At 39.1% G+C, this 16,497-nt stretch overlaps 1 protein-coding gene across 2 annotated transcripts in view; it reads right to left on the bottom strand.

Moving 5' to 3' along the window:
* Positions 1-16,497, bottom strand: part of bach2b (BTB and CNC homology 1, basic leucine zipper transcription factor 2b) — an 81,076-nt gene that overhangs the window by 60,869 nt on the left and 3,710 nt on the right. The window contains exon 1 of one of the 2 annotated variants that reach the window (XM_034899971.1): positions 5,298-5,397. The exons of the other annotated variant lie outside the window; for it this stretch is intronic. Within the exon in view, the coding sequence (XP_034755862.1) occupies positions 5,298-5,336 (39 nt within the window). The 5' untranslated portion in view covers positions 5,337-5,397. Of the gene's footprint in view, positions 1-5,297; positions 5,398-16,497 lie in introns of those variants that run through there. 2 annotated transcript variants of the gene reach the window in all.

Below are 16,497 nucleotides of genomic sequence, written 5' to 3'. Positions count from 1 at the left end.
TATACAAGGCCAGCACCCGCGCGGTTTTAGCTCCCCTGCTGCCCTTGGCATTAACCCCACCCGCACCATTAATCCCACAACCCCCTCCACCTTAAGCCCCCCCTGTGTTTCTGTGTATGATCTCACATGACTCAACAAAACCCTGGACCTGGAGCAGGGCGGTCCGGAGCTTTTTCCCAAGAGGGGAGGAAAAGATTGACTTTGTGGAAGGGACCTGGAGCGCTGCCCTCTCCAGCTTGGCTCAGATTGCCAAACTTGTCAAGCCTGATGGATTTTGGCTAAAAATAAAAGCAGAAAGGGGCCCTTGACAGGCGGATTAATGAACTCAGCGGTGCTCCTCCTCACCGAGCCACATTGTGCAGAATCTCCGGGTCCCGATGCCTGAAAAACAAGGATGGCGTGCGCGGCCCAGAGAGCGCTGTGTTTCACAAACAAAACATCCCCTTTTCCATGTGCAGCGGGGGAGATTCAGTAGAGGAGTAGAGCAAATGCAAGATGAGCCAAGTGAGTGGGAATTCCTGCGTCCAGCCCTCCCACTGTTACCCCGCCCTATGCACATTCCCCCACCACATTCATAGCGGCAAGAAATCTGAGCAAAACAGAGCAGCAGCAGGCTGGAGACCCAAACAAATACAGCACTCTCCTGATCACTGGCAGACCTCTAAACTCAATAAATGTTAGTTTGAATGGTATAGGCTATTGTTAGACAACTTTTTATGTGTTCAGCAATCAACCCTTAAACCTTCAGCTGCTTTTACAGTCTTACAGTTTTGTGACTTTCCAAAACCAACAATCCTACTTTTTTAGGTTTATGCGGCGATGGGAGCAGATGACAAAGTAAGAGGGGTTGGACCTGCTTGAATTACCGATTATTATAACCCAGTTCACCTGTTCAGGGCACTCTGACATACCTCTAGCTGGCTTTTTGCCCCACCTTTGAGGTAACTGATGTCACTTTATACAAACACCCCATCTAGAATCTGTATCCCGCCCATACAACACTGTGCATTGTAAATGAACAGCTAATACTACAAATGTATGGATCATCACTTGCTTACAGAGTGACCCGGGTGCAAGGCTGCTTTAAATGTTCCTTTACTGTCCGCCATATGTGAAGCTCGTACAAGGTCTGCACGGGTGTTCCAGACTGACATCTGGATCCTATCAGAGATCACAAATACAGATGGAGTGAAAGCGCTTGGTAGCAGTGTGGGCCGCCCAGCCTAATGAATGGGAAGAGCACATTTTCAACCTTTGCAACAGGTCAATGGCAGGCGTGGGCTTCACCTCCCCTCACACACACATCAAGCAGAGGGAAGATCAATTGTCGGGGAGAGGAATAGCCTCACCTCGCCTCCCACGCTACTGAGAGTGTCCTGAAATATCCCTCCTCACAGAACAAAAGAACAAAATGGCAAGAGGTGATACGTGATACAGCAAGGTTAAAAATAGACTCTGAATAGCGCTCTTGGTTTACACCCTAAGTAGCTGGGACTAAGACTCCTACGACTCAGCTCACCATTAAGAACAAAACATTATATGCATTTTGGACCACTTGTAGATTCAGAAATAGGATCAGGAAGCCTCACTTCTTTTAGGATTTGATGTGGCTTGGACTTGAGAATTGAGAGAATCAAACATTCTCACGCAATCAGGCGTTGTTTAGGGGAATCAAAGGCTCTCATGGTATGTGAAGCATACATGATCTGTCTGAGAAGACAGAGAAGTCCACCTTTTCAGCGGGAGGATATTTCCTTTGTTTGGATGTCACTGCACATGGCATCCTACATAGAGGATCAAAACATTACATCAAAACATTACATCATGCAGGAAAAATCCATGAGAGAAGCTGCAAGTGTTTCCAACTGTGTCCATCAAAGTTTGGTGAGAAAAGAAAAGAATTAGCGGGAGACAAGTCCTGAAAGCCACTTGTTGTCTTGCAAAGTGTTAACAGGCTGCTCGCCTCAGAGGATCAGACATGTGAATCAGGCTCTGGAGGTGGTCTCTGCTCCAGACAAGGCTAAAAAGGAAAAACGTCTGAACAAGGAAGGAAATTAGCATAAAACAAGGTGTTACTTTTGATTTGAAAAGTTTTAATACGGTCTTTCTTCTTCAAATTCCATTGTATACTATACAATACTTAGTTTCCCTTCCTTTCAAAACTTAAGAACATTTGTGAGTAAAGGACTTTGTAAATCAAAGTCGGCCAAACAGCAGCATTTATTCATACAGAACGGATAGATTCAGAGACATTCCATGGGGTATGAAGGGAATCATTTCTCCCACTCTGTGTCAGAAGTGCATGCAACATGCCTCTGAGTGACAGGAACAATGGCCTCTTTCACTGCCTTCGCCAGGCTGGAGATGGGAGGTGCATCATGGGAAGCAAACAGGCTCGTACAGTTGAGCGCAGATACTTCAGCGAGGCCTCACACAAACCCCGGCAACAAGCAACGGCACTTAAACTTCCAGATATGGGCCATGTGTGAATTGTGAGCTTGCTTTGTAAAACACACAGCGGAGGAGGCTGGAGGAGAGGGCAGGCAGTGCACAGAGCCAGCACACCGCCTGATCTCACCCAAGAAACTATCAAGTAGGACCAGTGGGATGGGATGTTTTCACTCAAACAGTTTCGTAGGGATTAATTGTATCACATCAAAATCGCAATCTTAAAACAAATGCAAAAAGCTAATCGTGAAGAGCACAATATAACGAATGTATAATATTCAGTTGAATGTTTGGTGTAACGTTTTTTTTTTTCATTGCTATATTTAATGACTTTTGGATGAGATGAATGTTGGAATATTACATTTATTTATAATTTATATATATATATATATATACTGTATATATATTTTAATATATCACAGATTGTTTACAGAAACAACCTTTTCATTTATTTTTCTTCCTTTATTTAACATGATCAATTGCAATTTGAATCACGATATCTGGCAGGAGTCAGTCCTACTTTCTATATTTCATATTTGTACATGTTCTGCCTTATTTCAAGATGTTGAAATAACTCACTCACAACTGTGACAGTGTCCATGTAGTTCATCAAAGAAAAATGGCTTAGGTGCATAAAGCATTTGAAAAGAATGTTTTCTCAAGCTAACACCCCATAAAGCCTGTATGCTGTTGCACAACGTCCTCCACAACAAAAACAAGGGAGCTGTGTCGTGCATTTTATATTCATCTCCTCCTAGAGTCAGTGGGCCTGAGCAGGAACAGGGCGTTAAGCCCCCCTGTTCCAGACATTTCTTACACCCCCTAGGTAAAAAAGTTAAGAAATATTAAACAACAGATATATCACCAATTAAATTACAGCACCAATATTTTCAACTGGCACCAAACGTTCAGAGATCTCAGAATAGAATAACGCTAATTCAATTTCTTCTTTTTGATAATTACAATACCAACCCTCCTGTTGTCCTTGGGTTGATTTTGACCTATTTTCAACGCTTCTATATTAAGAAATTTGGGTTTCTTTGAACCAAATTGCCCAAAAAATAGCAAGGTTGGTCCCATACAACGGCCTTCACAATGAAACTGAAGAATCAGATTGATTTGATTTCATTTAAGAGTATTAAATGGTTTCAAAATAACATCCTGACTAAACTTTGACACAACTCTTCTTCTGATCTTAACTATTAGTCAAAATAATTCAATATTTCTGCTTTTTAACCCTCTAAGGTCATTTTCACATATCTTCAAAAACCTTTTTTTTTAAAGACTTATTGGGGGGGCTTTTCCCCTTTTTATATATCAACAACGGATAGACATGAAAGGGGGAGAGAGATGGAGGATGACACGCAGCAAAGGGCCGCAGGTCGGATTCAAACCTGCGCCGCTGCAGGACTCAGCCTACATGGGGCGCACGCTCTACTGGGTGAGCCAGAGGCCGCCCCCTAAATGTACCCTGTTAAGGTATTTGATATAACTGATCCCTGTGTGCTTCATATCAAAATGTTAAGCACAAACTCAGCTTTCTGTAAAGTGGCGCCCAAATTCTTTTTAGAGCAATGTGTAAAGAGATAACTGGACGCTAAAGCACAAATGTTGAAGAAGGCTTTTTGAAACTCCTCAAATCTCTTTCGAAAAGAAACCTTAGCTTATGATGCGTTGAATGAACTGTTTCGGTGTAAGAAAAGTTTACCAAAGTCTTAGTTATATATGATTTGGTCGATGCGTTTTTTTGTCCTCAGAGGGTTAAAAAAACGACAGAAATGTAAAAAAGAAAAGTGTTGATTTTCTAAGAGGACAACAAGTTCATAAGATAAGATAGACGTTATGGTCGACAGAAGGTCAACACAAGAAGATACATATTGATCTGTCAGCCATAGTGAACTGGGATTTGAGTGGCTGAACAGGCCAGAGCTGCCAGACGCCACGTTGAGCTGGTCTCAGGGCGCGGTACACACACGTGCTCTGGGCTCAGTACTCTAACAGCTTGTGCTCTTACTACAGCGGCTTACACGCCACTATATACGCTAAGCCACAAACTGGCTATGAGACTAAAAGGCTGTGGGACAAAGAAGGGCTTTTTCTTGGCTCGTAGTGTCGTAATAAAAGCAGGGCTAAGTTCTGACTCCATGTCCAGAGCTGACATCAAGAGTTCAGGGAGCAGCATGTCACTTTAGGGTCATACATTTCCTTTTAACAATCACTGACCCAGCGGGATTTCTCTCCAAGATCTAATATTACAGGGAACGGGTTGAAAATGTAGGTTTCCTTTTATACCTTTTGTTGTTTGTGTTTATTGGTCACGAGACTTGTTACTCTCGCATAGGAGAGACAGCTGCATTAATTATCACTGAATATTGGTCTACTACAGCCGCTATTCTAGCACCTGCAGAGGAAGTCAGAGAAGGAAGCTTTATTTCCTTTACAAACAGTTAGTTATAAATTAAAATGCACTCAGTGTATTAGTTTTGTGCAGTTTTGTCTTGTTGTTCGAGAACACACAGTTCTATTCTCTATAAGAGCTTATGAATTATCTGTTTCATTGGAGAATCTTTATCTAAATTTTTTACTTCAAAACATTAAGGATCCATGAATTATTCTACAGATAAATAAATGCTGCTGGGATTATAAATGATATATTGAATACATAAAGATAATAACTAAATCAGACTACAGCAGCGTTTGGATTTTGTTTGTGGGAGTCAGTGTGACAAATGTTTGCCTCGGCTTCACAGTCTCACCACAACAGGAAAAAATAACACCCGGCCAACAGAGAGTCATGCTTGACACAGAAAAACAAAAGCTGGAGCGTGTGCAGTGTTAGTGCTACTTACAGACAAGTCCTTCCTCCACTGACGCTGATCACTGATCATTTATCCACGAGCAGCGTACACTCACACTGACACCTCCACATCATATCAGTCAGACAGACGCAAGGACAGGTTGCGGGGGGGGGGGAGCTGCAGCGCGAACACAGAGCCTCCCATCACCCACAATCTGTCATGCCAACACACACCTCATGCACTGCCTCACACCTAGATTAAAGATAAAAGCCTTGCTGATACAGTGCGTGTTGTTCTGTGTTGTAATTTTGACATATCGGTACTTTACTTCGTTATTTTTATTTCTGGATTCTTTCACTTTTACTCCACTACGTTTCCTAAATCAAATGTTTATCTTTACTCCACTACATGTCCCCTCAGCGTTTTTGTTACTTGCCACTTGCCAGACATGTTTTTGTACGTTGGAGTGATGATTCTTCCTCACAAAAACATGAATATTCTGTTTTTATGTTTCCCTTTATTAAGCTTCACTATAAGAGAGCCACAATAAAGTTCATAATCAAAGTTTCTTTTCGTCTTTACTCGTAATAATTATATACATTCAGTATCAGAAAAATACTTTAGATACGTACTGTAAACATCTGATACTGTAAGTCATTTTCTGCTACATACTTTTACTTAAGAACTGCTTTTAAATTGTTAATACAACACTGATGTTGCCCTGTATTTGTTGTCCTGTAGGATATTCAACGATATTGTTTGCACTGTGTTATTTCTGTTATTTATTTATATATATATATATATATATATATATATATGTATGTATATATATATATGTATGTATATATATATATATGTATGTATATATATATGTATGTATATATATCTTACATTTATAGAGCATGCTAGGTTTGGTTTTGTATTCTTTATCAAGCTGTTGCTATCCATCTATCCATCCCTCTATCCATCCATCCATCCATCCCTCCATCCATCCATACAGTGAAGCATGCAACAACAAGTCATTTATTCTCTTTAAATTCAGGTTAAAAAATACTGTCATAAGGGGAATACTTGTAATATTAGGAATGTTCTAGAATCAAGAATCAGAAACAGAACAAGGTGAGATTAATCTCGATATAGAAAATAAATACTGTCTGCTTTGACGGCGTGGGGGGGGCATGGAGCTGCTGTCAGACGGACTGACTTAAGGCATGAACGTTGGAAGACAAACAGAACAGGAAACCACAGCTAGCTTAGCTTTGTGCTGAGCTTTCACCTGCGCCTCCTCAGTTTGCTCTGAAAAAGCTCCAAAGTGGATTTAGGATTTTCTCTTATTATACATTTACAAATCTCCATGGTGACACAATCTACCCACTTTTTTTCAAGCCAACATAATGTAAATCACATCACTGTACTGTAAAGTTAGATTTTCCTTTTCAAAAATAAAACTCCATAGTTCTGAGAAAGATTTAGAATTTAAGTAATTTTACAAAATGCCTAAATGAACTATTTTGATCAGTTATTATTTCCCCACAAATATCAAAGCTTTGCTGTTTTTCCCAATGTCAGTATACCAGTAGAGTTTTGGTACAGTTGGTTGGACAAAATCCACTTTTTACAACGGTTTTTGGAAATTACAATGGCCATTTGTTAACTTTTCAAAAAACTTTAAGGCAAAATAATTATTCTAGTTGACAACAAGAGGATTCCTTGCATCTCACAGTCTTCAATAAACGGAGTTAGCTCAGTTGTCATTAAAACTTCATCCACCAATAAAGACCATGATATGTGGTTGAAAGCCCTGGAAGAGGCTAGTGAGTGGCCCTTAAGTTGAGATTTTTATGTCAAACTAAATTTCCAAGGTCAAGAATTAACATTCAATTGATGTGTTCATTTTTAAAAAAGACAGATAAAACAATGATGTATAAATGGATGTTAGGTCATTTCTAATTCGCAAACCTCAAACACAACTCATCTAAAGATGACATGAGATTGCTTTGTTAGCTGAATGAAAGAAGCACTTCAATCTGCTGGATGGTTCACAGTTATATGAATACAGTCAGTAGACTGAGACAGCACAGTGTCTCTTCACTTTCAGATTTGAATCAGCTGTAAAATCTCCTTTTTTCCTTCTCTTCTTATTCTGCCACCGGTGTGGACTGATAACAATCACACGGCTCGACCTGAACCAATCACAACTGCACATTTGTGACACATATCTGATAATGGCTACAGCGGCCCGCTGATGAAGCACATTTTGGGAAAGTTGCCGAGCAGAGTGAGATAGATGAGCCTGTCTGTGGTCTGTCACTGTGCTCTGGAGGGGAAGATGACTGTGATAGTTGGCTTCAATGCAGCAGAAATGTTCCTCTTGTACGTCATCCTGACAGAATATACGTGGCTGTGTTCATACAGACGCAGCATGCAGAATGAGAGTGAGTCCCTGAGTGGAATGGAAGGGAAGCTGTTCTCCGGTCATCCATCTAACCGTCCAGCTCCTCCATCCTGATCTCTAGTCTCACTAACCCCCCTGTGTCTGCCTTGGTTGCCATTTCTTTCCTCTTCTTTTTGCTTTATAGCCTCTGTTACTGGACTGTAACCCTCTGAGGACAAAGGACGCACTGTCGAGTCCAAGTGAGGTTTGACAACACTCCTACTCAAAAAGCAATATTACAAAATTTAATTTCATAAGTTTATTTACTATTTTATTCATACATTACCTACCACCTTGAACCCAATACTTTTGTGAACTCATTTCTAGCATCAAAACAGTTGAGTGCAGGTGTGTTTTCAAAAAGTAATCAGCTTTTCAGCTTTAGTGCCAACTGATCTCTTTAAACACTGGTATGGAACTAATCTGGGCCTTACTTTACAGAAAGCTCAGTTTGTTCTGATCATTTAATATATGAAGACACATTACGCTGTAAACAGAGTAGAAGAGTTGTGGTTGCTTAGTGGAAACCCCTCTACAATAGACAAATAAAGAAAAGTAGCTCTTCAGGAATTTGGTTAAATAAGTCCAATTATTTTCCAGAGCGGTCCGGAGATTGAGATCTCCACTTTTGAGCAAAATTGAAATTTTGAGCATCATCTGCATTCTGGTGATTCTTTCTGCAACAGTGTGCCTTTTCTGCATCACGTTATGATGCAAATGTCTTTATTTATGTAAAGGAAATTATAGTAAGTATTTGGAGCTGAAGTTGGACCGGCCAGTTATGATTATTTGGGGGGTTGTAACCCCCCATCCCCCATGTAAATTAAGTCTATACTAAAAATTGTTCATAACAACAATGCCTTGGTTCATTGTTTAGAAACACACACACACACACACACACACACACACACACACACACACACACACACACACACACACAAGTGGTGATAAGTGGCTTCAAATGCTTCTAAAGTCTAACCACATAGACCCAAATCTAATTTCCAGGAACAAAAATTCCCTTTTAAAATCAAACGTAAAAACTTTGAGTAAATGGTTTAAAAGTCAGAGGCAGGTTGGTGACTAACTGCTGACTCTGCTGACTCACTGCAGGACACAGGGAGACACAGGTGGACATCCACTCAACGGACCATCCCCTCTGATCACTCCCCTGGGCTGCTGACTGCAGACTGAGCAGCGCTCAAACTCTGTAGAGCTGGGCCATATGAAAAAAATCAAACATCACTATATTTTTGAGCAAATACATTGATGTCAGAAGTGTGGCGAAATTGTATGGCTGACTATTGGTGCTTTCACAAACTATTAACATAATGAGAGTTTTGATAAACAATCACCCATAATATGGATACAATGACTATGAGAGTAAAGGCAAAAAATCTGCTAGAACAGCCTGGCAAGCTCAGAATATACATCAATTTACTGTAACGCAGCCTTTAAAACATTTAACAATATTAGGACATCCAAAAAATAAGACAATATCTAGCCTCATATATCAATAGCGATATAATATCCATACATTGCCCAGCCTTTGTCATAATGTCACACCATTAAACATATTTTATTAGGTGAGGTTTTGAAAGAATCAGATGGCATCAACTAAAATATCCATGAACCAATAATGAGTCTATCGATGCTTCTAATGACCCAGAATGAGGTTGATGTGCTCAACATTAGTTTCTTTGGTGCCCCCCCAGCTGAATGGCATAGTTCCCATGTGAACAACCGAGCCAAACCAACAGGAGTGAACTCTACAGAGAAGAGTCAACGGCTCCAAACAAGATGGTGTCAACACCCTGGGAGGACTTGGGAACCTTGTATTTGTACAGGCTCATGTGATTGAAATTACAGCATAAAGCTGGCTATCCCCACATATTACTCCCCCACAGGAAGGGCTGTATACATGGACTTAACCCAAGACATAGACTTTGTCATGGTTTCCATTCCACATCTGTGAGCAACAAATGGAAAAGCCATCGTGGTAAACGTCATGCTCTCAGTTTTTAATGCTTTCATTTCACAGCTTTTTCTTGCTGTGGAATTAATCTTCCTTTTCTAGCTCCTTGCAATGATTAGAAAAAAAAAACAGCTTAAGGAAATGTACGAGGCACAGTGGGGCACTAGAGTGCACATACAGGATCTCCACCTATGGCTGCCTGCTGTGAGATGGCAGGAAGCCACCGCCGGCAAATCCTGCAGATCTCGCTGTAAGCTCACTGTTTTACAGTACAGCACGGGGGGATCGGTGCAGGAAGTGGGCACATTACTGCACGCCCACAGCCTCCCCCTCCCCTCCCCTCCCTCTATCACCACTACACCAACCCCCTCCCAACCACCTGTGCTGGTCTCACAGGATGCCCCCCCCCCCCCCCTCTCCTCCCTCACACAAACTCCTTTACAGCTGCACTTCTTTACCAAACCGCACACTCACACACTTTGTTGTTTTACACTCCACTGCTTCAACGTCAATAAAGATATGATTCGGTTTACTGTAAACTGCCTTAAAGTGCCCCCCCCCCAAAAAAAATAAAAAACTAGAAAAAACATCCATTTATGGTACCAAGCCATGCAGACAGTGTTGGTTGGAATTACTTTACACAGAAAAAGGGTAGAGGTTTTCTGTAGTAGTAATAATAATTATAATAATAATAATTATAATAATAAAAACTATATTAAAATATTCCCCACAATAAAAAAATTAATTAATAAAAAATAATAATAATAAAATAATAGGAACACTGTTTGTGGAAAGATGTTCTATAAATATGAAGAGCTAAAACACCTTGGGTCAATTTTTACCCAATTTCAAAAAGTTTGTAAATCTGACATTTTTTCATATACAATAAATAATTGGTTCAATACTTTCATTGAATTTGCTACTTTCATCATTTGGGTGTTTTACTCAATTTAATAGCATTTGAAAAACAGTTTTTTTTTAACAGTTTATCTGGAACATTTCAACCACTACCCAACGTCTGGGCTTCACCTTAACTAGTGACAGCTGAGTAATGGGCTTCTAAACTGTGTCCTTTTGGATTTAAAACTGCACTTATTCAAATTGCTATTTTGATATTAAAAACAATCAATCATTAAACTATAGCTTCATTGTATCTGGGTTTAGACGGCATGCAGAGGTACCATGAAGGACCAGGGTTTGTTGTACTTTGAGGGATCTGTCACTTAAAAAATGTTTGTTGTGCAGCTCATGATTTTATGTTATCCTCAGCTGGCCCCTGAGCTTTCCTCATCGTCATTTCATATGTCAGAGATCAAATGGTTGTGTTAATTGAGCATTCATTTCCTGCATTCTGATACATTTTTAGGTAATAATTTATGGTGAAAATGTCTAATGCCGTAAGGGGGCTTTTGCATCCTGGACCTGGGCTTGGGTTTACCACAAAGTCCAGTTTTTTAAATGAATACGAACAGGGCATCAGTCAGTGCTTACAAGATGTCATGATGTCTGTTTCAAAATAGCAACTTTTTTGCAACTTTCTCTGTCTTCCGCAACTTCATTGCAACAAACATACAAAAAAAGTTAAAACTTTTATCGGAATTCTTTACAAAAGCTCCGGCAAAATCAGTCATTTGGGCCGGCAAAAATCTCAAAGTAAGGCCGCAAAATCCTTAAGGGACAGAGTAGTGACTTACATAAGGTAACTGCTATCACTGTTGAAGCACTTCACTAAAACAATGATCTCAGTCCCGTACCAGGAACCCGCTGATTGTTTAAATACCTTCCACTATTCTTGACTGACCACTTCTTTTTCCTATCGACCCGGAGGAAACGTCCAGCCCTCCAGCAGGATGGGAACTCGCTGCATTTGGCGGTTTCCATTCCAGTCAGTGACTCTCAGTGAGACAACCTCTTTGGACAGCAAAAGCAGATTTACCATTTCAAATAAAAAAAAAGGCTTTTAAAGAAAATCATATTCATATTTTTAAAATTAAAAACTAAATCAAATAAATTGCATGAACACCAGTTCCTAAGACTTTGAATGATACCCAGCAATTATCAAAACATAAGAACATGACCTTGACCATCCGGTCCGATCGAGATTTGATGTAACACTTGGCTTTAAAAACTGTATTAATGTATTTATTATTTTTTACTGTTTTATACAGAAATGCCCCTTTTTTGTGGTTGATTTATTTTGTATAACTTTATTTAACATGGTGGTAGAAGGTCTAATATGCAGATCACACATTTCAGTTCACAGGAAAGAACTGATATTTTTTATTTGAATTGTTTATTAATATAATAACTTTATCTTTTGTGTTTGACTGTTCAATGTTCCATGTTTATTAAAGAAAAAACACGTATTGCTGGCAGTTGATATCTATGTTTTCCTCCCTGTGTAAGAATGTAGAGCTGTTTGACGGTGTTGTCTTGGCTTGCCATGTTATAATGCTCCATGGCATGTTTTATCTGTTACACAGTGAATATTGACCTTTGGCTAAACTTTTAAGAAGAAAGAAATCGAATCGTAGCTGCAATATCTGGCAGAAAAATCGCAATATGATTCCACCCCCCCAAATGGTTCAGCCCTAGACTGGACAGCGAAGGTGCAGAATGACAGAATTTCAAATAACTGTGCTCACAAATAATAAGTATACTTTGATGTCATATTGATTTGACAGGCAGCCCTTACTGCAGCATGCAGGAGTCTGTCTGGCTTCGGAGGGCTTTATAGCCCACAATGGTTTTCCTCCACAGCACGGTACGTAGCAGTGGTGTGCACACACAGTGATAACACAGAGAACAGTGAGGACAGCAGAACACTGCACTGTGCACTACGGTGTCAGTGAACAGAACAATAGGGTGTCACATAAGGATATGAGCTCAAAGGAAGCATCCTGTGTGTCAAAACTAACACCTTTGAAAACCTCATTTACACTCTAAACCTCCTTATATTTAGATACACAATGTTGGTAACCAACAACCTGAAGAATACCTTGATTCTGTCACGTGCTCTTCTATCACAGATGTGTTAAGCCAAAAAGTAGAAGAAGCACAAATCAGTACGTTTTTTTAACACATGCTACTCTTTGCAGTCTGATCTAGGAGTTGGAAGGAACTTGGCCGAACGGTAAAATTATGAAATCTATCATTACAACCTGCTGAGACTTTCACTTCTGGTGTATCTGGTGGTCTATGAGTCTTTTTTTTAGGTTTGCATAGTTTCTTTTCTTATTTTTATTTGAATTGAATATTCTTCTAATTATTTATTTTAAATGTTTCTCTATTTTTACTTATTTTTTGTCCTTGTGCTGCTGAATCTGCCCTCTGGGGAACAAAACAGGCTTATTTCGTCTAATCTTACACTTCCTTTCACGTTACTTCCCTCAAACTATTTGTGCAGATTCATTCATTTTCAGTCTTAATAAAATCACGCCATTAATGTTAAATTACTTTGTTGGTAAATTCATTTCATTTGAATATTTCCCCTCATTACATTAATGTCTTTACATCTGTCTATATGCATTACATTGACACATATCTGTTGGACTTTATATCTGCATATTGAATATTCTTTTTACACTTGGACAATTTTCTCCATAAAACTACCACTTCTAAAAACTGCACAGCCCTTTCATTTTAATAGTAACATTGATATATTATATTGTACATATTTTTATAGTATTTCTCCATTTACTGTATGCATGGCGTCTTATTATTAGTTTCTGGATGGTTTCTTATAATTAGTTTCTGGAGTTTTCTGGAGCTATTTGCGTGTATAATAAGCTCATTCTCAATGAAGTTACATTTATGTCTCTGTATTTATTAATATCTCGAAATAATTCATTGTACCTTTCTTTCAATATTAGCTTTATTCTGAATTACACTATCTGGAACATGTTTATATATATTTTTAATTATCTTAGAACACTTTGAAAGGTTGGTGGTGGTATGGCAGTATATTTATTTCATAATATATATATAAGAGTGCATAACTCCATCAAAATAAATATATAAACTGTCTACTATGAATAACCTCTGTATCCCCTAGAAAATCCAACCCAATGTTAATATAAAGGGGAGCCGGTGATGGCTCCGGTCCTGTTAGCAGGTGATTGTCTTTTTAAAGAAGTACAATGATTCACTTTACAAATGTACATACAGATCAGGACTGTTTTTGGATCGTCATCACATTATTAACTGGTGCAATACGCGTATTGAAGAAAGGCTGCGACATATCGCCAAGGACACTGATTAGTAGAAAACTTTAAACTGCCATTCTTTTTATGTTCAATTCAATGTTCAATGTTTAATCAATATCATTATTTAATTACAATCCAACAAGCTCTTTGATAAACTTTAGAAGAACACTGAAAGCAGAACTGAGAACACTTAATATCACTTTGTTAATCACAAGTAATATTGTTATCGCCATAGGCAACAACATTATCGTATATTTTTCTCATGTCATGCCGCCTTATAACATTTTTTTAAAACTCACATTGTTAGCACAGATAATTATTAGATAATAATAATAGAAATAATAATAATAAAAATAATATAATAATAATAATATAATAATATAATTATTATTATTATTATTATTACGAATGATGTATTACGTTGTGCTCAATGGCTGTCCTGTCTATGTTTATTCCCCTTAATAAAAATAAAAAGTGAAATCCAATTGTGATTTTATAACAATTCCAAGAACCTTAATTAGAACATTATTAGAGTGAAAAATACTTAACTTCTTAATTTTAAATGTTAATGATGGCTCTGAGAGCTCAGCACTCTCCAAATTAAGAAAGACACAAACTCAGATAAAGGAACTGAGTCCAGGGGACACTAAAAAAGTGATGCACACTGCTGGACATGCTTGTTGTTGTCCGCTATCATTGTCATCATTGGGATCGCATGATTTAGATATTATAATAATAACCAAAAGGCTAGGGCTAGGCTAAGAGCAGATATGTGCAATATTATCTGAATCATGCCTTCATAATCATCATCATTTTTTTAACTTTTCCTTTTTTTGACGTTTCCCAACACCATCGACTGACTTGTGCATCACTGGTAAGAGTCCCCAGGAAACAGTTTGCATTGTGTTGAGAGCTTCCTGTTGCGGAGATCTGTATTTGGTGTGTTGTGTCTGTTTCCATGTGTTTTCTTTCTGTTATCTACTGTACTTTGAGCTCCCAGGGCCACCGCAGTATTAACCATTGGGTTGTCCTTGGGACAAATTTGACCTGTTTTCAATGTTTTTTATTTCAGAAATATGGGTTCCTTACAACCAACTTGCCCCAAAATTACCTGGATGCATGCATGTACATTGTTGTGGGTAACATGAATGATTACTTCCATTAAATGTATTAACTATTACATTTTCTTTTTTTTAAACAGTATCCGGACTATCTTTGACATAACCCAGTCAATGTTATCCATCAGCATCATCTGATCTTATCAGTTTTATTAGTTGAATTAAATAATAAATTCTGCTTTTGTAAACAAAAAAAATGAGATATAATGTCAAATAAATTAGGTAAATTGAGCATGAATAAAAAAAGCGTTGAAAAAAGTGACAAAAAGGTTTTAAAAAAGCGACAAAAAAGCTTGCATGTTTAAACAGAGCAGAGTCCCTTGGCAGTAGCAGTAGCCACGCTACTCCAACACTAACAGGTCATTACACTGCGCTAAATGTTTTCTCTTTATTCACTGAACTCCACTTCACACACAGCCCATTCTTCTAAACTGCTTCAATAACTACTAAACCTCCTGCTCCCTCTCTTCCACCCTTCCTATTTTATTTTCCAAAGCTATTAGGACCAGATGTGCATCATTTCATCAGCTCAATATGTTTTGCACGGTTGTAAACGTTTGTGACCACAGGATGGGTTCCTAAAGAGGATTAACTCAGAGTTCAGAAGGTGAAGCTCTCGGCTGGAGGGCGTCTGTGAGATCAGCAAGCATCAGGCTGATTTACGTGTCTTGATCATTTCTTATAGGCAACACAAGACAAAGAAAAAGGACCCAAAACAAACCGAAACACACAGAAATCTGCTGGTGGTGTTTTAGATTTGATAGCTTCTTGGCAAGTCTCCTCTGAGCCGCAAACACAGACAGCACTGGCACCATAATGCAATGGGAGTCCACATGGTGAGCCATAGTGGCAGTGCACATCGCTGCCGTGAACCAACGCTGGCAGAAGAAGAGAGAGAGAGAGAAAGAGAGAGAGAAAGAGAGAGAGAGAGGGGAAACAATGGCCCTTGGTGTAAAGTGCAGGATCTAAGATTTCTGCTGTTCCATCGACGCCTCACACTGGCAGCAGCCCAGTCAAACATGCCTTTGTGCTGACGTGGGAGAGCTATGGGAACATGTTTTTTTCTTTTTTCTTTTCTGGCCGAGGCGCTGACTTGGGATGTTAAGCTGAGCTTGTGGGGGATACTCAAATATCCTGAGTGATGCAAACAATCCTTTAATGATGCAGAGAGAAAAACATCTCTGTGAGAGACGGAGGAGGATCTGCTTTTATTTTCGAAACCGCTCTTCTGTTATGATTCATAAGAATCCGAAATGATGCCGCTTTAGCACCTCAAGGGGCTGCGGTGATTGCTTTCTACCATCACACAAAGAGATTCCTCTATCACTATAGTCCGACTGCAATTTCATGAATCATTAACCCATAAGTGCTCGGTTACTTTTGAACACAGGCAGCTTCTTTTGTCATCAGCATTTTAATTAGCTCAATAGGAACTCCAGTAAGAGAACATGATTACTACAGGCTCCGCAGAAGGCTGGGGGAGCTAGCCCTGGACGCTAGGGTTCAGAATGGGAAGCGTGAG

The sequence above is a fragment of the Etheostoma cragini genome, chromosome 18 (assembly GCF_013103735.1).
Source record: "Etheostoma cragini isolate CJK2018 chromosome 18, CSU_Ecrag_1.0, whole genome shotgun sequence".
NCBI lineage: Eukaryota > Metazoa > Chordata > Actinopteri > Perciformes > Percidae > Etheostoma > Etheostoma cragini.
This window is presented reverse-complemented; position numbering and strand designations above follow the sequence as displayed.